Source organism: Siniperca chuatsi, linkage group LG16 (assembly GCF_020085105.1).
Source record: "Siniperca chuatsi isolate FFG_IHB_CAS linkage group LG16, ASM2008510v1, whole genome shotgun sequence".
Classification (NCBI taxonomy): Eukaryota; Metazoa; Chordata; class Actinopteri; order Centrarchiformes; family Sinipercidae; genus Siniperca; species Siniperca chuatsi.
Genome location: NC_058057.1, coordinates 2,368,238 through 2,390,674, shown reverse-complemented (window position 1 = coordinate 2,390,674; position 22,437 = coordinate 2,368,238). Strand labels below are relative to the sequence as shown.

Sequence of the window (22,437 nt, the reverse complement as noted above, 5' to 3'; positions counted from 1 at the left end):
CCCTGTTGGTTAGTTTGAGCTCCTAACAGCTGTTTCTGTTGATGCAATTTGTCTGTGCTCAGAAAATCCTTTTTGAGAATTTTCTTCTCCCTTTGACATATCAAATAATTTTGCTGTGCACATGTTTTTGAAGCTTTGCTTTGAGAAGTAAGACCTTTTCTACAGCTAACAGATGCTGTAGGTTGGCATTCGGCCTAACATGACCCAACTTTATAGCCGTGTTTGTAATTGCGATTAACCTCCTGAACTTTGCAGCGACCAGCCGTCAGAAGTGCATCACCGCCCACCTGTCAAGAGTTCATTCATGTTTCCCCACAGTTAACACCCACAATCTTTCAAAAATCCAATCACAAAAACCCATACAGTGTGAAACCAACCTCTGGGAAAATCTATTAGTGTGTGTCAGAGCTGCTAGTGTTTGTTGGTCAGTGGAGGAGACATACACCAGCTTTTTTGAAGTGCTTTGAGTAATCAGAAAGACTAGAAAGGCGCTATAAAAGTACGGTCCATTTACCATTTACTTTACCCTCAGCGTCCGATCGCGTTGCAAAGTCCACGTTATTGTAGCTAACTTGTAGTAAACTTGTGTCTCTAGAGTCTGCTGTCAGGAGGAGGAATGCTCCGGTGCATTTGTATATAAGAGTTGCCGGGCTTGGCAGAGTTAAGGCAGACTAACCTGACTAACTACCGACTGACTGACTGATCGACGGTGCCGTGAATAATGTTTCGGTTTTGTGGGGATCGGCGGGTAAAACCCAGAGTGGAGTTTTGAGTTGTCTTTCTTTTTGTGTTTGTGAACTGGATTGGACTGAACTGTGTTGGGGCTGGGAGAAAACTAAACAGACTTTTACCGAGTGGAATGAACTTGGGAGACTGTGGGACGCGCACACACACACACACACACACACACACCCATATTGCTCTGTTTGCTTTATGAAAATACACCTATTGAAAACTGAACTGAGTTGCGGTCTGTTTGTTTTTGCAGTACTGGTTTGTGGTGACGTTTATTTCCTTGCTAATTGCTATTTGCTTATTGTTTTGTATGGTTTGACTGAGCTATTTTTGTTCTATTTTATTATTATTTGTCAGACGTGACTCTGACTGGCACCACTCTATTTAAAAGAGTCAAACCCGCTACAACTTTGACTTTCTCCTTAACTTTTCCATTGAGTAGCTTTAAAGTTTAGACAAACACACATGGCAACATACAGTACAGTAAGAATGGTGAATCACCTCACTGTTTACTCTTTGCTCAAGTCCATAAAAAACACACTCAGATATTATCACTTAAGATCACGTTAGCACTAAAATGAGAACACATGTTCTTAGAAATAGATGCTTACAGTCCACAAAGGTGCACAGGTGCACACATAGCCTACAGACTGTGATGGCAAGTAGTAATATTACTACTAATTACTACTACTATGATGAATGATGAATGATAACTGTAGACTAGAAACATCCACTTGCCATAATGGACACAGCTAATATCAGAGTGGCGCCTGTAAATGCAGGGCTCACATCTCCAAGACGTATTCAGACTGTCTCCTCGTCATCTTGTCCTTTAGTGGTGTGAAACTTTACTGAAATGTCAGGCAGAACTGCCATACATTAGCATCACAGTAGTTAGCCACAGGAGATATTATACAACTGTTTTCTAGTACACCTCATGACAAAGTAAACTGGTCTTGATTTGCAAAATGTGGGGTTCCCCATTAAGTAGGTAGTAGCTGGGACAGTGTTGGACAAATACAAAAACGTATCATAGCGGGCGACACCAGAGAAAAGCTCAATGCCGGCTGAAGCACCACAGCTCTTTACCAAACATATATTTTGTCACAAGAAAGAGAAGATGAAATGTGTTGACAGAAGACAACGAGTTATGTGAATTCACCTGCAGATGCTCGCTTCATTAATGCTCATGTCGTCTCTGTTCTCCTACAGGTGCAAAGTTCCCCATCAAGTGGACTGCCCCGGAGGCGGCGCTGTACGGGAAGTTCACCATCAAGTCGGACGTGTGGTCGTTTGGCATCTTGCTGACAGAGCTGGTCACCAAGGGTCGGGTGCCTTACCCAGGTGAGGAGGGGGAAGGGTTCCACAGAGAGCAGAGGCTCTGCGTGGCGTAGCTTTCACCTTGAGCCACGCGGGACAGGTCAATAAAGTGGCCTGATAAGAAGAAAACCTCTCTTGTATAAAACAGTTGTTACCAAAGCACATACAGCTTGTCCTATGACAACAGGCGGCCCCTCCTGCTGCGTATGGGATAAATGGTTCTTTAATGCTTGGGTAACCTTCCTGCCAGAATGTGAAATAACCCTTAATTACTGCAGCTCGCCTGTGGGACAACTTGAATTTCAGACAGAAACTTAAAGAGAAAGTGAGGGGAAACACATGTTTGTCCAGATGGGGCTGGTGGACTGGTTGTGCTTCAGGGAGAAGGTGAGGAAGACTAGCACGCAATGGGCTGCAGGAGCAGCATCATGCCGACAGATGTGTTAGCAGCTTTCTGGGCCCCTGACGGGGGTGGGTAGGAGCCAAATTGTGTCCTCAAGTAAAAGTACTGTTACTTTACTCAAGCAGACGTAGAAGTAGTCATCAAAATAACTATTGAGTGGAAGTACAAAAGTATATACTGAAAAGACTACTTCGGTGTTGAGTGTCAACATGCTACATTGTTCATGCTGTGAGATAATACCAGAAACAGTTTAGTACACCCAACAAAGTCTTATCTGCAAGGCATTAAGGAAACAGAACTCGGAACATTGCTTGGTGCAATAGAGATGGTCTCAAATCCCAGTCGCCTTCACAGTCGCCCTTTAATCAGCGAGGCCACCGCTGGTCTTCACTCTAATTAAGAAAATGCCACTCAGAAGTGTCCTAATGAGTCTATGATCTTATTGAAAACAGGCTTACGTTTGAATAACACAGTAGCCTTTGCAAGACAGAGTGAAACTAGTGAGATCCACTGCCTGATTTAACTGACTTATTATTTTCTTTTTTATTATTTTTATTATTTTCAGTTTTCAATCGCAGTTTGGTTAGGTTTAGAAAAAGATTAGAAAAAAATGGTTTGGCTTCAAATAGACATGATCTTTACCTAAACCTAACCAAGTAGTTTGTTGCCTAAACCTAACCAAACTGTGTCTGAAAACTGGAAATAAAATAAAACAGAAAATACTGAGTCAAAATTTGCGTAACACAGGACACAAACCTTGGTTTCCTGGGTGAAAGTCCTGTGTTTGACCCGTTCAACCACCATGGCGTCCTCCCCTCATGGACTTGGTCACGCTTTATACTACACCTGAAGCCTTTCTGGCAGACAGGCCTGAAGACTAACTTCTCCCAGAACCCTGCACTACCCAGCTGGGTGGCGCGTGCTGTCGACTGGGTGGCGGGTGTCTGGTAACTGGATAGGTGCTGTGCACCAAGTCAAAGTAGTTGGTCTCCACAGAGCTGTCATATGCCCCTGGTGCACTTACTCGCCTTCTTCATGTGTTTCATTTTTAGGCATGAACAACCGTGAGGTGCTGGAGCAGGTGGAGCGAGGCTACAGGATGCCGTGCCCCCAGGACTGCCCCATTTCACTGCACGAGCTGATGCTGCAGTGCTGGAAGAAGGATGCAGAGGAGCGGCCCACCTTCGAGTACCTGCAAGCCTTCTTGGAGGACTACTTCACAGCCACCGAGCCACAGTACCAGCCTGGGGACAACCTCTAAACCCCTCCCCCGCTCGGGGCTGGGGCGGGACGTTACAAAACTCTAGAGCCTTCCTAGCCAGGCCTTTAATTTAGGGATCTGTACAGCTTCCTCAGCTCAACCCGAGCATTTCAGTTCCACCACCGACCCCTAAAACACAACCCTCAGTCTCTGACACGCCCCCTAGTGTCTGAACTCTGCAAATGTGATAAATAGGGAAGTTGAGGAGGTGGGATGGCGGACGGACGAAGTTAACTAGGGTTGTGAAAATGCAACAAAATACCTGTATTCAATGTAAATAAGAAAGGCTTGTTTTAGTTTATTTGTTTGTGTCCATTTAAGATTTTATTTTCTCCTGCACAAAATAATAATAATGATAAAAATGATAAAGGCAAATGAAGTGAACCATTTCAGAGGAGCACCTGAGCAGACACAGTCATCTGTACATGTATTATACTGTAGCTCCTGTATTCTTTTCTACAGATGAAATTGGAAGCCTTGATATATTTTTTTTGCATTTTCCATTACGTGTAAAAAAATTCACCCCCAGATTATTGCTTTATTCTTGACTTTTCAGTTAGTAGTATTCCAGAGGCGTCCTCCGTCAGCATTTTTTATTTTCTTGCCACCCCCGAAGCTTCTTCAGAGCGCTAGTTCGTTTGCAAATGATGTATGTCACATTTTTGTAAATTACAGCCGAGCGTGTAAGGATTTTCAACATATCCCTCCTCGCTCATAATTTTCAGAAAATTTGGGTTGAAATACTTCTGTCTTCTTACTGCGAGTGTTGTTTTTGTTTAGCTGAAAGAAAGAAAGGTTGAGTTAATTTAAGAAGAGAGTATGTATGTCTTATTTGAGCTGTCATTCCGAGGCCGTCCTCATCAGCACGGTTGTTTTCGGGGGAGCCGGAGTGGACAGGGGCGTTTTCCTCATCTCCTGCCCGTCCTCCACCTGAGCCTTCAGGGCGCCGACCTGCAGCTGAACCTGGACCACCTCACCTCCTGAGTTATATCTTCTTTAATGTTTTACTGACAAGGCTATATTCTATCAGTATTTCAGTATTTGGTTTTTACAGAGTATGTTTTTGGTTTAACCCTTTTAAGTGATCATTTAAGAGTCAGTTGTTTGTTCAGGGGAGGTTTGAGGCCAATTCATGTTGCAATTCAGAATAGAAATTGAAGATTTTATGGTTTGAATTCATAAAGTAAGCCGCTGAATTGAAAGTGAATTGTACCCGGCCCTGATCTGGTCTTAATGCAGATAGTTTCATGGCCAACAGGTAACCCTCATTTTTCAGTCGCACAGCTAAATGGTTTTAAGTGTCGCTAACTTCCCTCCTTTATATCTTTTCATTTCCATTTTTTAACATAACCTGTTTTGTTATTTCAGTGATTTGGCGTTTGAACTTCAGAAAAGAACAATAAACATTTTACACTCTTTCCAAGACACTTCCTTTCCACATGCCACTGTTTGTATAAAGGTACATGTATATGTCATTCCACAACACAGGGCTACACAATGAAATTAAAGTTGTAGCCCCCTTCACGCTACACACACAGAACATATATACAAATATTTAAAATTAGAATAGATAAAACAACAACGTATAAAAACAATATAAACAGTTACTTATATACATATATTATACAAAGGCAGTGGTATGGTAATGTGCAAAACCAGCATAACAGAAAGTTCCGTGTCATTTATTTATAGTGGAGTACATGCTTTTGGCTGTGTGTGTGTGTGTGTGTGTGTGTGTGTGTGTGTGTGTGTGTGTGTGTGTGTGTGTGTGTGTGTGTGTGTGTGTGTGTGTGTGTGTGTGTGTGTGTGTGTGCATGTGTTTGTAGTAAAATCTAGCATGTGATCTGAGGAGAAAAGCCATTATAAAGGGACACTCCAGCTATTTAGTATTGCACTTTCATAAATAAAGTCATGGGACTCGCAAGAGACACATCCAGACTTTTAGTCTCTAAAATCACCGATTCCCACAAGTCCCGTAAAGCAGCTCAAGGCAGCCCCAGTTTGGAAAGCAGTCTCTCTAAAACTGAAGTCTCAAGCCCAAGATGAGATGACCCTAATGACATCATCAGGGTTATCTTTCAAACTTCACAAAGCTCAGAAATAGAAATTGAAATGGTAGTGAAAATAATAACATTGTTAATAATGATGAAAATAATAACCATTAGGACCAGACTAACATATCAGTTTGCACATATTTGAGCCTAAAAACTGAAGTTTAATTTTCAATGCCTAATTTAATGTTTTATGTTTACAACTGTATAGATGCAATTTGTGCAGATTTGTGTAACGTGATGGTTTAACTGCAGTGTCTAAAATATGAATGCTACAAACAAAATCAAAGGCAAACACTTTATTAACAATATCAGTATAACTGCAATACTTATATTTATGCTAATTAACGTGCAATTGCTGTTAAAAAAAGAGCAACGATACATGTTATCTTTCCCTAAACTTCACAGTTGACACCAAAACCAAATTCTTCTTGTGCAGTGATTATGACAAACCACGTGATCAGAACTTATAGTGAGTCCAGTTGGATTCACCGCAGCAACAGATCAGGACCCTATACAGAGTTGGTTCGACTGAATAGAATTTAGACCTAACCCGATCCGGGTCGCGGATCGAGTCTGAGTGGGCCCAGACTAGCTAAGACCTCTAGCTTAAATTTCCTCTTGAGGTGCGTTGTTGGAAAGAACAGACCTTTTCTCACAGCTTACATTTCCAAGTGTCATGGCAGGAAAAGCACAGGTGAAACAAATTTAAACATTAATGATGCCAAGCCAAGCCAGTGAGCCAGCATGCACCAGATCAGGGCACTGGCACACCTACATGGAATGCTGCCATTATTAATGTTATTACACCTGCGTCTGACAAATCAATACGTCCGCTGTGAGAAAGGTCTACTGCAGCTGTTGTAGTAAAGCGTCTCACTCACTTCACATGAGGAGAATTTTCCAAACTGGTATTTGTCCAGTATCACACGCTGTCTCGCGCCTCTGTTTGTCCTCTACTGTTTGATTTCTGGATCAATACTGGTGGGAGGTGTAAAGTGTGTGCTAATAGTCCACTAAACAAGGTTTAACTAGGTCGAAGTTTCCCCTGCACCTCTGCAGCAGATAGAAAACTGGATTTCTGGACAGGAATATTTCTTAAGGCACTGTAAGCTTATCTCGTGTACTACTGTTTTTTCTTTTGTAACACAAATATTTCAGTGGTTTTTATTTCTCTAGAAATCTTTCTTTTATTCCCATAACTTTGTTTTTAGTTGCATTCATCCAGTGGGAAAAGCCACACAGCCTGTGTCCTTAAGACAGAATTGATTCTCAGATCAATAAAGTAATGATTAGCTTGCTAGAAGCACTATTCAAACGAATGAGTTCTTTTCCAAACCCAAGTTTCTAAACACTTTGGGACAAAAATCATTATTATAACCTCTATTCATAAAAATATACAAAATCCAAATTTGTATATATAATATATTATATATAATACAATTTGCTCACAGAAAGACTTGTGTTAATTCATAATTAGTTTCATTTTGTGCTATCAGTTATTGAGTATCTCATATAGGAACAACTGAGCCTTCACATCAGCTATATGTCAGGTGATGTGACTCCCTCCACCTGAAGCTTTATAGGAACTGCAGCTGGAGCTGTCTCACCCATCCCTCCTCATATCATCGATAGTCTTGTCCTTGTGGAGACATAACCAGCTGGCATGCACCTCTGTGGAAGAAGCCACTTCTTTATGACATCTTCAGAGCTATAAGGAACACAGCACGGAGGTCCTATAGACACCAGGTACGTCTGATTTGATCCATTTTAATACTGACGACTGATATTTTCACCCAGATGAAGATATTTAACCTGTAGCAGTCCAGATTATTGATAATGCATTGTGAAAGGACAAAAGGCTGAAGGAAATATGTTTAGCTTTCCTTAATTTCTGAAAAGGTTATCTATGTTAAAGTAAGTTTCTATAAAATCAGAGAGCTACAAGGATCTTTGTGTGATCGAGATAACAGTGGATCTTCATGTACTGTTGGACACTGGACAACTATTTTCCAGGAAGTTAGAGATTGAAAAATAAAACTTTCTACAGAAACCTCCACTGCTTCCTTCTGTTCAGTGACTTCCAAATGAGACCCACCCAAAGCAGACAGCTCAGCTTTCATCCAGCGTTTATTGTGAGTCATCAGCTGAACGGCTCAGTTTAACTTGGGAGCTGAATCAGGTTCCTTTTGTTGCTTGCAACATATAAGGAGCTGTCTAAGCTCTGTGAACAAGTTCAAACATAGCTGAAGTAAAGAAAAGTTGTGCAACCAAATAGGCCAAGGAAATCAATAAAATGAACTCTCTGAAAGCATTTAAACTCCAAAGTAAATTAAATACACATTATAGAACCATATCCAATGCTTAATGAATTAATGTTTCTTATGTGTAATGGTTTTGTATATTTCTTTTGTCCCTGACTTCACATTTTACATTTCAGTCATTTAGTTGATAATTGTATTCACGGCACCTTAAACTAAGGCTCAAAAACCTTCAGTTTAAGTCATTTTAAATCATGCCAATTTCACCTAAATATTTCTAAGTAGTTTCCCAAATCATGGCGTAAAAAGCCCTAATCTGCAACAAAGCTCCTCACCAGTATTTGCGTATTGTACGCCTCTTCTCCTCCACCTCTCTAATGGCTTTATTGCAGGTATTACTATGTGAGCTATTGCCTGGCGGTGAATGAATCATGGAGGGAGCCAGCGTCACCATCTTTGTCACTGTTCAGAAGATCTACTATCCACTCCTTTGCATCATGGGTATTCCAGGTTTGTATCTTGTCATTTTGTTTGGTCTTTTGCTGTGCATGCTTGAATAGGTTTTATCAGGACAGTTGGTACCAATGCATGATCAGGCATAAGTTTAGGTTACTAATGACTTTATTAGTGTTAATTAATCACTTTTAGCTCACTTTGTCCTCCCAGCTAGTAATCAGGAAGGCCACCTTCCCTGCACAGTATGACCCACTACCCTCAGAGCATCCTGGTCAATATCCATTTATTAATGAATTACTAGCATTACTGCAAGCCTGCAGTTAGCCTGCTGTTACATATATTATAGAAACAGTCCCACAATTTGGGATATACGTTGGCGTTGAAACCCACATTCCGATAAGAAGATTAATATCAGTTTCAGTGTTCTTTGCAGAGATAGGCAAGGGATGTGTAGCTAGCTTAGCTCAAAGACTGGAAGCGAGGGGAAACTGTTAGCCTAGCTCTGACTAGGGAAAAAATGCACTACCAGAAAATTGCAACACTGTCTTAGTTACACATTGTATGTAATGTATTTAACATGTAAAACTAGAAATATAGAAACGTGACCTTATGGTTTCAGAAACTGTTAGCATTGGAGCTAGGCTATTTCTTGGCCGACAACTGCTGGGTGCAGTGACATACACAGCATCTCAAAAGTCCTGTCCTTATAGTTACAGGTTTGCAGACTGTTGTGACAAAATTTGGGTGACTTGTGGGTGTAATACCTAGCTAAAATAAAATGTAAATAAAACAGTTTTGGAGTTGTTAGAAGACTTTGTTTTTTTCATTTTTGACAGAGCTTGACAGAGTTTCCACCTGCTTCTAGTATTTGAGCTAAGCTAGACTAAATATTCTGGCAAATCCCAAAATGTCCTTTTATTTACATACTGAAAAACATTATTACTAATTCATTAAGCATTCAAATACTGTGTTTGCACTAATCAGCATTGTTTTTATTAACAATTGAATCAAATGTCTGCAGTATATCTATGCTAATGTGAAAGCAGTCAATCATAGTGACAAACCTACAGAGTTATCACCAAACTCTGCAGTTCCCCTCTGCTCTATGTTACGTTTTAGCATTTTTTAGCTTATGGTTTTGGTTTTCATAAACTAAACCTACCTCTACTCTACCTGCCCAGCACCAAACAGCAGACAGACAAAGTCAGGTGGTGAGCAAAATAGAGCATCTAGCAAGTGAGCCAAATATTTTTCTCAGGGGTTGGTGAAAACCAAACCAGAGCTAACAGGAGATTGGACTTACATTTGTCAGGTGCTAATATTGCCCTGTGTCTGCTGGATGTTTAAATAAGCGATTGTTTGCTAAGAAGATAATCTGCCATAACAACTTTATACAGTAAGGTGATACAATGTCAGATGTTGTGTTTTAAACAAAATCAATTAATTAATAAATTCATTTAAAAAGTCATTGGTAATAACTTAAAATACGACCAGACGGGCAAATGTCATGTATCCATCTGAGCTTTTATGTTCGTGTCTTCCAGCCAACCTCTTCACATTCTATATGATGTGCTACCGTAAATGCGGGATGTCCCACACGGCCATCATTTACCTGAGCTGTCTGGCCATCGTGGACACCTTCTACCTGGTGTGGGTGATCCTTATTGACCTGACCCTCACCTTTTGGCTAGTGCAGCCCTTCTGGCACTCCCACCCCTGGTGTGGCATCCTGGGATTCCTGCAGTATGGATCGCTGTACAGCTCCTCCTGGATGGTGGTGGTGTTCACCATCGAGCGCTACCTCGTCCTCCGCAGCACAACGGCCAAGCAGCACTTCTCCCAGGCCTGGGTCACTAAATTGACCTGTGTGGCTGTCGTCCTGGTGTCACATCTTGTCTCTGTGCCCCTGGGCTGGATCAACATCGTCACACCTGTCAACATTACTGTGGACGGAGAGAATGTGACGCTGCCTAGGTGTTGTTACCGCAATGAGGCCTACTCTACTGTTATAGTGTGGATAACCACCTTCCTCTCAGGTGGAATCCCCATTGTGTTGGTCATCATCTTCAACTACCTCATCGGGTACCATCTGTGCCGCGCCAGCAACCTCTTCACCAAGGAGGAGCGTCGCGTCATGCACGGGAGGAGCACCAGGGGCATGTTGAGGAGGACCATCCTGCTTCTGGGCACCGTTTCCGTGGCCTTCGTCATGCTCAGCCTGCCCCGCTTTGTCACATACTGCATCCTGAGGACCAAGTACAACAACGAGAACTTCAACAGGAACGACTACAGCATCCCCATCAACGTGGCCGGAGACTTGGCCAACATGCTGCAGAACCTCAACTCCACCACTAACTTCCTGCTCTACTGCATGGTCAGCCGGCGCTTCCGACGGGAGCTGGTCCAAGTGGTGACTTGTAACGTGAAGGCACGTGAGCTGGCCTCTGTCCTCACTCACACCACCATGAAAGTCTTCTCAGTTGTAGATCATAAGGCCTCGCCATCCAGCAACCCTGTGACTGTGGTGCTTACCAATCTCAAACAGACAGCGTAGAAAGAATCTGGAAGAATGGACAATGATCAGACTTTAAAAATAATTATCGTTTAACTTTTTTGTGTTTGTCTTTTTAGCCACCTAGTTGCGTGGCTCTATGGATGGCAAGGCTGGTCAGTCCACCACTTTGGTCCAGACTGAAATATCTCAACTACTTTTTGATGTATTTCCATTCAATTTTGTACTGACATTCATGGTCCTCAGAGGATGAATCCTAATGACTTTGGTGTTCCAGCTGCAGTGTCCAGCATCAACATTGTCAATTATCCAGTAAAATATCTAAACATGTACTTGACAAATTGGCAAAAATTTTGGTACAGACATGCATGGTTCCCAGTCGATGTATTTTAATGACTTTGGTGATCCCCTGACTTTTCCTCCAGCACCACCATAAAGTTGGCACATGGTTTTGAGTGAAATATTTCAATAACTATTGGATGGATTGCCATGAAATTTGGTACTGACATACATGTTCCCCAGAGGATGAATTGTAATAACTTTAGTGATCCCTTCACTCTTCCTCTAGTGCCACCTTCAGATCAAAATTTTTATGAATCCAGTACTTTAGTTTATGATCAAAGACCTGCAGAACTAATTACATTCCCATCAGCCTCAGCTGTACTTACTTTAGAGTTGATTAGCAAATGTTAACATGCTGACACACTAAACTAAGATGGCGAACATGGTAAACATTATACCTGCTAAACATCAGCATGTTAGCATTATATCATTTGCATTTAGCTCAAAGCACCACTGTGCCTAACGTCATCCTCACACTGCTGCTAGCGTGACTTGATCATACAACACAGGTAAAACATATGAAATAAACTAATGACTGTGGATGGACTATTGTAACAATGGATGTGATCAAGCCCTGAGTCATTCAGGTCATGTGTAGTTGTGAAAGGAGAGCAAGTGGACCTTCTTTCTAGCCTTAAAAATGTTTGACTGATCAAAACTGCTATGATATTCAATAGTGAAGTGATTTGTTCCAAATGAAATTTGAATACATATGAGCAATGCTGCAAATGATATGTTGTGTATGTACATGTCAATTGTGTTCTTTTTGATTAATGTTAATTTATTACTTGAGGATTCACAGGTTCTCTTTTCCAAGAGTGGATGAAAATGAGACCTGCCACCTTTCAAATCAAAGAAACAGTTCAATCTGACTGGCCACAGAATGCCTACCTTGCCAAAGAAATAACCTGGCAGTTTCAGTCTTAATGCCCTGCATTATTTGCATAAATGGGTCATGAGACTTCCCTGCTTTGCATAGTGGGAATATTTCCTCTCCTTCCTGTTTGCCTCAGAACAGGTTTGTGCTGTGGCTGAGGGATAAGCAGGTCGAAGAAAAGGTAGGTGTGGGAGTGCGGTACAGTCAAGTTCTGCTTTATTCTCTGTATGTGAATTTATAGGGGAAAACATATTGGAAACTTCGGAGATAGTTTTTATCTGTCATTTAAGAAGGCATACTTTAGATCAGTGATTTTGACCTTTGTACTAGTTTGCAGCGTTCATGTTACATTCAACCCACCTTTAAAGGTACATGCAGTGTTTCACACCTATTCAGTGAGGAAGAACTAAGAATGTGTAAATACTCCTTTGTCGTGTTCATTCTAGTACTTTATCTGCTATTTACTTTGTAAAATGTGTATTTTCATTAGTGACAGTGATAGTTGCCTTTGTTGTTAAAAGTGCACTTTGAATCTACAAACTAGTTTCAAACGTAGTTTTCTTGCCAGTTGTGCTTATATAAGGTACTGTAGTGTATGTGTCTCTTTAAGTTGTTGTGCTCTATTAAATTCCTTTAACAATGGTTTTGTTTTCACTTCACCAGAGGTTAACAGACACTTTTCCTTGGTGAGAAAATGGACTCTTTTAAAGGTAGGAAACAAAACCCTGTCAGACTTGCAGCAGTCATGAATCGGTCTAGCCAAATGAAGTACAAACCTGTTTTTCTGTTGACTCTTGTTGTCAGGACCTTGCCCTCATCAGAGTGTTCCTGTTGAGATGGATGAGAGCATGACATCCTCCAGTCTGCACTTGGCCTGGCCTCCCTCTTGCAAACAGTGTAGTGGACATACAGAGACCAGCAAAAGGCCGCAGGAACATGGCTATGAACAAGCTAGGGGGGCAGCACACAATGTCGGCCAGTGGAGACTCCCTGAGAGCCAGTATCAGCATGAACCCAGAGGAGCCTGTCATGCTGCCCCCCAACCTCACCTCACCCCCCCTACACAGTCAGGACAGATGAAACCCCCCCTCTCTGCAGGTGCTTGGGCTCATGATCTCAGAGAGCAGGCACCGCTGTTTGATTGGGCCCCCCGGGTTAACCACAGTAGAGGCCTTGCAGGCCCTTCGAACTATCCCCAGGACCGCTCTGTGGAGGAGGCAGAAAGCTTGGAGCACCCTCTCTCGCTCATGTCTAACAGTAACTGTACCCACTACGTCCCAGAACGATACCCTGCAGAACGTATGCCCGGTCAGTGTCACTGCTGCATTATCATTAGAAACACGAAACATTACGGGTGTCTGGTGTTACTGTCAGCATTGGGGAATATGTATATGTTCTTACATTTAACAGTCTGTTACTGAAAGATTTCAGACTCTTTTATTTTTATTGTTACTCTGAAACACATTAGCAGATAAATGATTTTTCTGACCACAAGATTTATTAATTTATCAGTAGATGATGATTACAATGTTTAAAGGGTCAGTTCACCCAAATTAGAAAAACATGTGTTTGACATATGTAATGACACAAATTATTGTCATGGGACACTAACACCCTCCATGGAGACCCATGCAAAATGATTGATTTTAGGGCAAGACACTTATTAAAGCTAGGGCAGGTGACGCAGGAGAAACTGGCAAGAGACAGCTAGATATGGAAAGTATCCAACCAAAAAATCCCACCCCCTCCCTTCAGGCCCCCTCCAAAACCACTCCCCCAAAACACATTTTCATGCGCACTGAGTGCACAGGCAGAGTGCACGCAGGCAGACAGGCAGAGTGCGTGCAGGTAGGCAGGCAGACAGGCAGACAGGCAGACAGGCAGAGTGCGCGCAGGTAGGCAGGCAGACAGGCAGACAGCCCATCCATTTCATTTGGCCCAAATGAAATGACAGGCCTGCAACAGCCACAGATACTGGATTTTTTTTCCCGAGCATTTGATTTATTGATTGCTGTCAGGATGTAAAGAGAATTTCAAATATTCAAATATTACAAAAATGCTTCTGAAATACACTGCCTAGCCTAGTGTTAATGCAGTGTGACCCAACTATTCAACAAAAAGAAAAAACTGGTATACATTAAACAATATTGGCTGCAGGCAACATCACTCTACAAATATCGGTCTTCGGAAACCTAAATCAGCTGTTCAAATTACTGCGTTGCAAAAGTAGGACAAACAATACAACTACATGCCATAATTGGAACATTTCATTTGATTCTTCACAGATCCAGCGATCGCGATATCTGTGATAGATTCAGTTTTAAAGGTTGCCTCCCCAGCCCTGTGAGGTATCGTTTGGCCGGTGCTCGTTGTGTTTCCGTTGAGTCTGCATGACCTCATTACTGCTGAATTGGAAACTGTCCAAACTAGAAATTTATGTCTGCTCCTCCGTGTCTCTCTGCAGGCCCCAATCCAATGCCGGGGAGTTGTCTCAGACATTGTGCGTGCTGCCCTCCAACAAATCTGCCCCTTCACAATAATAAATTTTGTCATTTTAAGCACGATTACCCAGCAGATCCACACCGGCAGCCTCAGCATCACCAACAGTCATGGTATGAGATAATTCCTGTCCTGTTTGTCATTATGATCTGATATTTTTAACACTGATTCATATGATACTTCACAGATATCATACTTAAATCTCAGATTGTTCCTGATCATTTCCCTCCACAGGACTCCCCCCCATAATAGGCTGCAATTTAAAGATGCTCCAAATGCCCCCCAAGAATCTGTGCCTCAGTGTGAGAGCCCTCCTAGAGATGTGATGCATGAGGTCAGCGTGGGTCGCTCCTTCCAGGCTGGTCCAGGACCAGCCACGAGGGAAATCAGGAAGACCATCAGCCTACCTGAGGAGTGTAGTAAGTCACATCGATGTCTTTGCATGAACATGTGCGTGTAATGTTCTTTCCCTAATCGTAAAGAATGTAATAGGTGCAGATAAAGATGTTTCACTGACTTTTCAATGACAGGGAATGTTTTCATCACATATTCTGTGGACACAGCCAATGAGATGATTCCTTTCGCCAAATTTCTGACTGCTCAGGGGTTCAAACCAGCAGTAAGTCCTGTCGTTTCTCCATGACCTTTGATTCTCAGTGACTTTCCTTACAAACACTTACACTCTGCCTGGCTCTTGACAGATTGACATCTTTGATGATCCAGTCAAAAGAATGGACATCACCAAATGGATGGACAAATATTTGAACGATGTAAGTCTGACTATCGAGTCTGAGCAGAGGATGAATCAATTTGCAATCTGCAGTCTAGTGCAAGAGCTGACAGTGAGATGTCATTTTACAGAAATCAGTGCTCATCATCGTGGTCATCAGCCCCAAGTACAGGGAGGACGTGGAGGGAAACGGGGACGATGAGCATGGCCTGCACACCAAGTACATTCACAATCAGGTGAGAAATATCGCCCTCTTGTGGCAAGCTTATGTCATTAAACTCCCTCCTCCCACCTGCCAATATAAACAGGAGACTGAGGAAATGCTACTGGACCAGTCCGGCCCCTACACCCTCCCACTCCGCGACGGAGTGCACGCTGTGTGGTGTCACACTCGCGGCTGTGGAGGGGCTCTTAATTAAGGGGGAGGGGGAATACACCGGCAAGCTTTGGGACCCCTTTACCTTTCTCCTTCGGAAACAGGAACACCTGTCAGCAAGGTGTCCAATCAGCATCTTTCAGATATTGTAAAGGTTATTGTAATTAAATCTAAAAGATAATCTTATACACAACATTGACAAGATGCAGCCTAGGTGTATGGGCAGTGGCAGGGCACACTCCTTACATTCATGGCATAGTAAGCTTGTGAAAGGAAAAATGATTAATTGAATAAATAAGAACTCCCACGCTTCTTTGGCCGCGTTTCTTTTTTTTTTCTTTTTTTTTTGCACATTTTTTCGTTTGGCATTCTTAATCTGATCAGGTCCTTGGTTTTTTTCCACAGTCCCTGAAATTGCACAACACAGGCAATCAAATCAAATAATTAAAATCTAGTCTTCTGGGATAATACACCACACTTCTTTTGTGAAACACTGGTATATACTGGTTTATTCATGGGTATATGACACGTCAGTATGATGACTGTTCTTTCTAGAGCTTCTTCTGCCTGGAATATGCTCCCCACCATCAGACACATCAAAAACAGATTTGCTTTCAAAAACAAAAATTGATGACGCTGACATAGATGTGCTCTTGTTGTTGCTGTTCTGGAACCTTTTTATGTGTTTTTATTTATCTTTTGGTGCCGTGTGTTTGTGCTACTTACTGTTTCATGTGTAGAGTCATTAAGAGGTATGTGGCGTTTCCTCCAGACCGGAAACAAAAGAGGCGCTGCACTTGAGAGGAGTGTGGTATGTGAGCCTGCATCGATGCAGACTCGGTGCTGGAGGGCTTTATAACCCACTCCCACTCCCACTTAAGGCTTGCTGGACCCTCCGCACAGAGTGAGAGTGGGCAGGGACAGGGTGTAGGGGTCGGATTGGAATTGGGCCGCAGTCCCACAGTTAGTGTCACAGGTGTTTCCAGGTCCTGTGGCTGACACAGCTCAGTAATGCTTAGCGCAATCAAGCAGCACTGTAAAGCTTGTTGTTTATTGTCAAAGAATGCATCAAATGTGAAAATGAAAAAGCTTCTTGATCATTTTGTTATCAAAGAGAAAATGAACATCAGTTTCACCCCTGTGTCGATCCAGTCTTCACCACATTTTTCACAATGCGCAGAATGCTTCGCTACGTTCTGTAAATGGAAAAGGCAATCCAGGCTACAGAGTGTCAGCCTGTATTATTAAATAAACCACTTGTGTAAGTTTATGGAGAACTGTGAGCACTGATTATCCTCTTTTCCTGTTGGTACAGATCCAAAATGAGTTCATTCAACAAGGCTGCCTAAACTTCAGACTGGTACCTGTGTTGTTTCCCAATGCAACCAAGGTAAGTACAAGCACACAAACAAGCTTCATTTCACCCAAATTACAAAGATTAATGCTTGACCTTTGGAAACAGTATATGTTACAAACAAATCTAAGCTAAAAGGTGTACTTACTGGCTCTCAGAGCTTTCTACCACATCTCACGGCCTTCATTCATCTCCCTTTTCTGAATGAAGACCGCATGAGGGTAACTGAAAAAACATGTTTTTGTGATTTGGGTGGACTGAACCTTTAAGATAAGCAATTCTCTACAGTGTTAAGCCTCATTTAAAATCAGCCACGACTAACCAGTACAGTAGCCAAGGCGACAGAGGCGACAGTAGGCCTTTTTCACAGCAGACATTTTGACATGTGACAGTTAAAATGAATACTGGCTGAATTCCATACAGTTACAGTTACATACTGGGACACTTGAAAAGAACAGAACCATTGTTAATGTTATTAGTATCACCTGAGTTTTTCTTACTATGACAAGTCAACATGAAAAAGGCCTGTCTCCTACAATTCCTAGGCTGCGATGGCATTTATGTAGCTATAGCTAAGACTTATGGGAGATGTAGTCGTTGAATGCTAATAATCATTGTTGTATCTTAGTTAACATAATAAGCTGCTCAAATGTGTATGTTCAGTACATTAGTACATACCCTTTTGGCTTCTGCTTTTTTAGCACAATGAAAGAAACCCTCTTTGGGAAAGCACACCGACAATCAGAAGTTAGTGGAGCAGAAGCTAACCTGAGTGTTTTCTAAAACAATTCTCCTGTTCATATTCTGAAAGCTGGCTCAACTTTTTACTCGAATGCCCTATGCAGTGTTTGCTAATTATCATATCAGCACGACTTTACAAACACAAAGGTTCTCCAATCAGTGTTACATTTAGAATAATTGCTGCATTTCAAATAATCAAAAAACACTTTTTGTGAGAAATGTTTTGAGAAGAAAAACTTACAGCTAATGAAAGGTAATAACCTCACGTGATGAATTTCATGATTTTTCCTTCACAGAGTAAAAATGCATAATTAAATCAGTACCAAACTATAATGCTAAAAAGTGGTGTAGTGCTCAACAGGTCAGTCTCTATGAGTGCACTGAGAGTAATGGTTTCAACAACAGGACTGTCTGTGGAACGCTGAATGGGAAGTTGACTCCAGCTGCTGTATTTAAATGCTCACTGAGAACTCTTTCACATTCAAGTTAAGATTATTTATTTAGTTTAGTTCAGTGACCTTTCAGCATTATCACAGGTTCATAAAGACAACTGTCATTAAAAACACTGAATTATTTTGCTGTTACAGTAAAACATCAATACTAAATAGACACAAAATGAATGTATTTATGTAGTTGTTAGTTTATGTTTATTCCTGAATTGTATATATTTCTATTGGCATACTGTATACCTAGTAAGAGGTTTTGTTTTAAAATTGTTCTACAGAATGCAAATCATGCCTTCTTTCATATACAACATATGTAACGGTTTTATATACAGTAAACAGCTGTCACCATGGCTGCTGATACATAATTAGCACGTCTAGATATTATGTGCTGTTTCCCTGAACATGCATAACATTCCCACAACAAGGCTCATATGGTATAAAATAAATTGTACACTATGTTTTTAGATTCATGCTGGAGGCTAATAGGTACAAGTCATGTGATTTTAGGCAATGTTGTTTTTTAAACTGTGTTTACTTTAAAAACAGTGAGCTGGGTGAGAAATTTGGTGGTTTGCAGTTGCTATTTGGCGCTTTAACAATATCTGGTTAAAAAATATTTAAATATTTAACATACACTGTATTGATTAGGGACAATGTAAAGGACAGCGCTAAATGGCGTATAGGCTACATCTCTCTGAATGATATCCTTATCGACCTCAGTGTTTTCTGCAGCTGAAGCGTTCATTTCAGTCCCTCACTAACTCCACCCACTGACCCACTGTGCTGCACCTGTGTCTGTCTTACAGAGACATGTCCCCAACTGGCTCCAGAGCACGAGGATCTACCGCTGGCCCCAGGACACCCTGGACCTGCTGCTGCGCCTGCTCAGGGAGGAGCGCTACATCATCCCTCAGCGGGGGGCTGACCTCACCCTCACTGTTCGTCCCCTCTGAGAAAAACTGAAAAGGACAGACACCTGGAAAATAATCAATTTAAAGAAAATGGTTTGTTTTGTCAAAAACTCGACATGCTGTAGGTATGACTTTGTTTTATATGCCTTGATGAGGAATATTATTACTGCAGCAGATTAGTTGTAAAGTGTATTCCTTCTGTCGCTTGTTTTCAGATATAGATCTGCTGTTTGTTCTGTTAATTTATGATTCATAACAGTGTTTCTGATCTCACTACATACTCTGAATACTGTTAAATCTTCTTCCTTGATGATAGCATTTGAAATGAGAGCCAACACAGAACACTGCCATTAAGAATGCATCATGCACACTATAAAGCCTGGAGTGTGTCACCAGAATATTTATAGACTTTGTGTTGTGTTCAATTAGAATTCATTAGTACACTGACACATTTGAAAAAGTTTTCAATCATAAATTGATTGTTTGCTCTGATAGTGCTGATGGGCCAGCTGTTATATATTGGCAGGAGTCATGTATGGGGTCTGGCCAATCAGAGCTCTCTGGTTGGACTGCATTCAGTTTTGAGGTGCTACACTTCTTACTGATGTTTTTTTCCTTTGGCCATTTGCAGGCAGCGGGACATTAACATATTATCACGTGTTAGCAAACAGTTCTCTATTTATTTACAGCAGACACAGAACAACATTATCATTCAGAGTCGTGATTCTGGCCAGCTGACAAATTTAAGTTTATTATTCACTTACCATTTTGCTGTGTTTTGGTCTCCACCAACTCCTGAGAAAAATATCTGGCTCTTTAGCTGCTAAATGCTCCACTGTGTTTCCAGCTAGCCACTAACGGTACCTGTCTGCTGCTTGGTGCTGGGAAGGTAGTGCACAGTATCAGAGCTCTTTCACTGAAAACAGCTGCCAGTAAAGTTGTGGGCCATTAAACCAAAACAGCGAGCTAAAAGGGTCTAAAACGCCCCATAGACCAGAGTTGCAGAGTCAGGTGATAATTCACTATGAGCGACCCCTTTCACATTGCACACAGTCCTTTAACCCATTGTTAATATGAAAATATTGATTAGTGCAGCTTTAAAGAGACATATTTTTGATTAATAGCTTTTTTTAAATTGAACGATTTATTAATAGATTATAATAAACACTGTAAAAGCCTATTCTCCAGTGGAATACTCCAGGCTCCACAGTACACCATCTGTCTATTTCCTCTAGAAGCCCATGATTAACCAGAAGGTGGCAGCATGTCCCAAATAATGACAACACTGCCAGCCTTGCTTACTTCTTTATGGCAATAGATCTAATTTGCAGTCAACATTAGTTTATGTTATGGATATAATTTTTTTTATTTTACTTTGGAATAAATGCCATTGTTTTGACTAACCAGTGAGGATATCAATTTTTACCATTTTCATTTTGACTGTGTTCATTAAAAAAAAAAAAGGTGTGTACCAGGATCATGAGAGCAACACTGTGATGGAAAGGATCTGCAGACGGGGCACACAAAGCCTTACAGCATCAACATCCTGTCCATATGTTGAACACCACCTCCCCGATAAGCCAGTGATGTGTGGGACACGTCCAACCGCCGGCTTACAACCCTCAACTTCATCATTTGTGCTCAGACTAGTTCAATTCTGTCAGCCTGTTTACCAAACCTGACAAAAAATGATTTGCTCACTTGCTCATTTGCTGAGTTCCTCTCACACACACACACACTGATGTCCAGGCTTTTATCAGCATCTGCATGAGGGTGCTGTCTATAAACAAAATGCTGCCAGCACCAATAAATCCACTGTTTGTTATTGTTCAAGGACTCGCGTGCTCGACTCTGCCTTATCTGGTGAGTCCAAAGCAACCGGACGCAGATATTTCCCCAAAAGGGCTTGGATCCCCTATCCATCTACCCTGCTGCTTGTAAAATAAACTCCCCACACTGGCTCATTCTATGATTTTTTCCCCCTACATCTACAGTATATCCATGACAACAAGCATCAGTCCTGCTAAAGTGGCCTTTGGGGATCGAAAACAACCTTGATTCATATCTAATGAGAAGTGCTGTTGTCCGAGTATCTCCGTTTTTTGGTTTTTTTACATTGTGGGTGAATGGGACACATTGACAATGGCAGTTGTGGGGGTTGAACCTGTGATGTATCAGTAAAAAGCTGGTTAGTCTCACAGCCAGGTCAGCCTGCCTCCATCACTGCAGTGCAAGTGTGGAGGATTCATTTCGTTGTTCCAAATAATGATTAATAATAAAAGGAGAGGAGTCCTGGTCAGAGGACAAATTCCCAATTTTTCTGAAATGAATCATCTCTACTGAGGGACATGCATGTCACTGTGTCAACACTTCACTCCAATTTTGTAGGGTCACCAAAACACACAGAAAAGTAGCTCTCAAAAAGTAACATAACTGTCTTTTACGGCTCAACAAAAAAAGCATTAAATCAAGTGTTTTGAAGCTAAACATTTTGTATTGTGGTTCCTAAAGTCCAAAATGTATCTCTATGTATTATCTAAATGTAAATGTCTCTGCTGCTTTTATTGTTTTTAACAACTGTATGTCCTTTTCCAGTCTTTAAACTGCATGCCCTACTTTGTTTTTGCTTTGATGTATTTTAGGAAGCCGGGGAACTACAGATGAAAAAAGCCTCCCGGCTAATTCTAGCAATTTTTTTAATTGCTTAATTTGCACTGTCGCTTCTCTCAAATAAACTAAACTAAAGTAAGGCTCAGGTCGTGTGTATCCTACACCGGCTATTGGTGTCTTTACTATTAACATACACTACAAAAACACTTTTATGCTGAAAATGAAAGTTCATACTTGAGCTTGGAAATTGTAGTTTCGTAGGAAAAACACCCTTAACTCAAGATCTACTTACTAGCTTTTTCCCTGTTCTTTTAACTGCATTTAATGATCTTCATCAGCAGACGGGGTTTGCGCAGTTGTCATCATGTGACGGACCACCAGATCACCATTTGAGGCTCTGCTGCCACTGAGGTTATCAATACTAAAAATGTATGCACTCAGTGTACTGTAAAGCACTTTAGACAAAAGCTCCCACCAAACACTGCATTAAATATGGCATATATAATATTTCTGGATTAGCTTGATGTTAAATGTGCCCCTCATATAGACCTC

The 22,437-nt window shown here is 41.4% G+C and overlaps 3 protein-coding genes across 12 annotated transcripts in view; all 3 read left to right on the top strand.

The window, feature by feature from the left end:
- The window catches only part of fynb (FYN proto-oncogene, Src family tyrosine kinase b), a 90,307-nt gene extending 85,170 nt beyond the window's left edge, over positions 1-5,137 (top strand). For all 6 annotated transcript variants that reach the window (XM_044168496.1, XM_044168492.1, XM_044168493.1 and 3 more), the window contains 2 exons: positions 1,948-2,079; positions 3,511-5,137. In XM_044168496.1, coding sequence (XP_044024431.1) covers positions 1,948-2,079; positions 3,511-3,719 — 341 coding nt within the window. In that variant the 3' untranslated portion in view covers positions 3,720-5,137. The remainder of the gene's footprint in view (positions 1-1,947; positions 2,080-3,510) is intronic.
- A 333-nt stretch (positions 5,138-5,470) lies between these two features.
- LOC122862805 (probable G-protein coupled receptor 139) lies at positions 5,471-11,991 on the top strand. Of its 2 annotated transcripts, none has more exons than XM_044168500.1 (4): positions 5,471-6,878; positions 7,313-7,519; positions 8,424-8,541; positions 10,032-11,991. In XM_044168500.1, the coding sequence occupies exons 3-4, from the start codon at positions 8,463-8,465 to the stop codon at positions 11,039-11,041; spliced, it is 1,089 nt and encodes a 362-aa protein (XP_044024435.1). In that variant the 5' UTR covers positions 5,471-6,878; positions 7,313-7,519; positions 8,424-8,462; the 3' UTR covers positions 11,042-11,991. The 2 variants fall into 2 exon arrangements, with proteins under 2 accessions (XP_044024435.1, XP_044024434.1); XM_044168499.1 differs by having other exon boundaries at positions 7,270-7,519.
- Positions 11,992-12,262: 271 nt separating this feature from the next.
- Positions 12,263-22,046, top strand: traf3ip2a (TRAF3 interacting protein 2a). Of its 4 annotated transcripts, none has more exons than XR_006374849.1 (11): positions 12,263-12,399; positions 12,882-12,928; positions 13,023-13,526; positions 14,683-14,830; positions 14,952-15,136; positions 15,248-15,336; positions 15,419-15,487; positions 15,579-15,683; positions 17,139-17,213; positions 19,171-19,368; positions 20,740-22,046. XR_006374849.1 is itself a non-coding variant. In XM_044168497.1 (10 exons), exons 2-10 carry the CDS (start codon positions 12,913-12,915, stop codon positions 19,315-19,317), a joined length of 1,338 nt encoding a protein of 445 aa, XP_044024432.1. In that variant the 5' UTR covers positions 12,263-12,399; positions 12,882-12,912; the 3' UTR covers positions 19,318-22,046. The 4 variants fall into 4 exon arrangements, 2 of the variants coding, with proteins under 2 accessions (XP_044024432.1, XP_044024433.1); XR_006374850.1 differs by having other exon boundaries at positions 19,171-19,400; XM_044168497.1 differs by having other exon boundaries at positions 19,171-22,046.
- Positions 22,047-22,437: the final 391 nt, after the last annotated feature.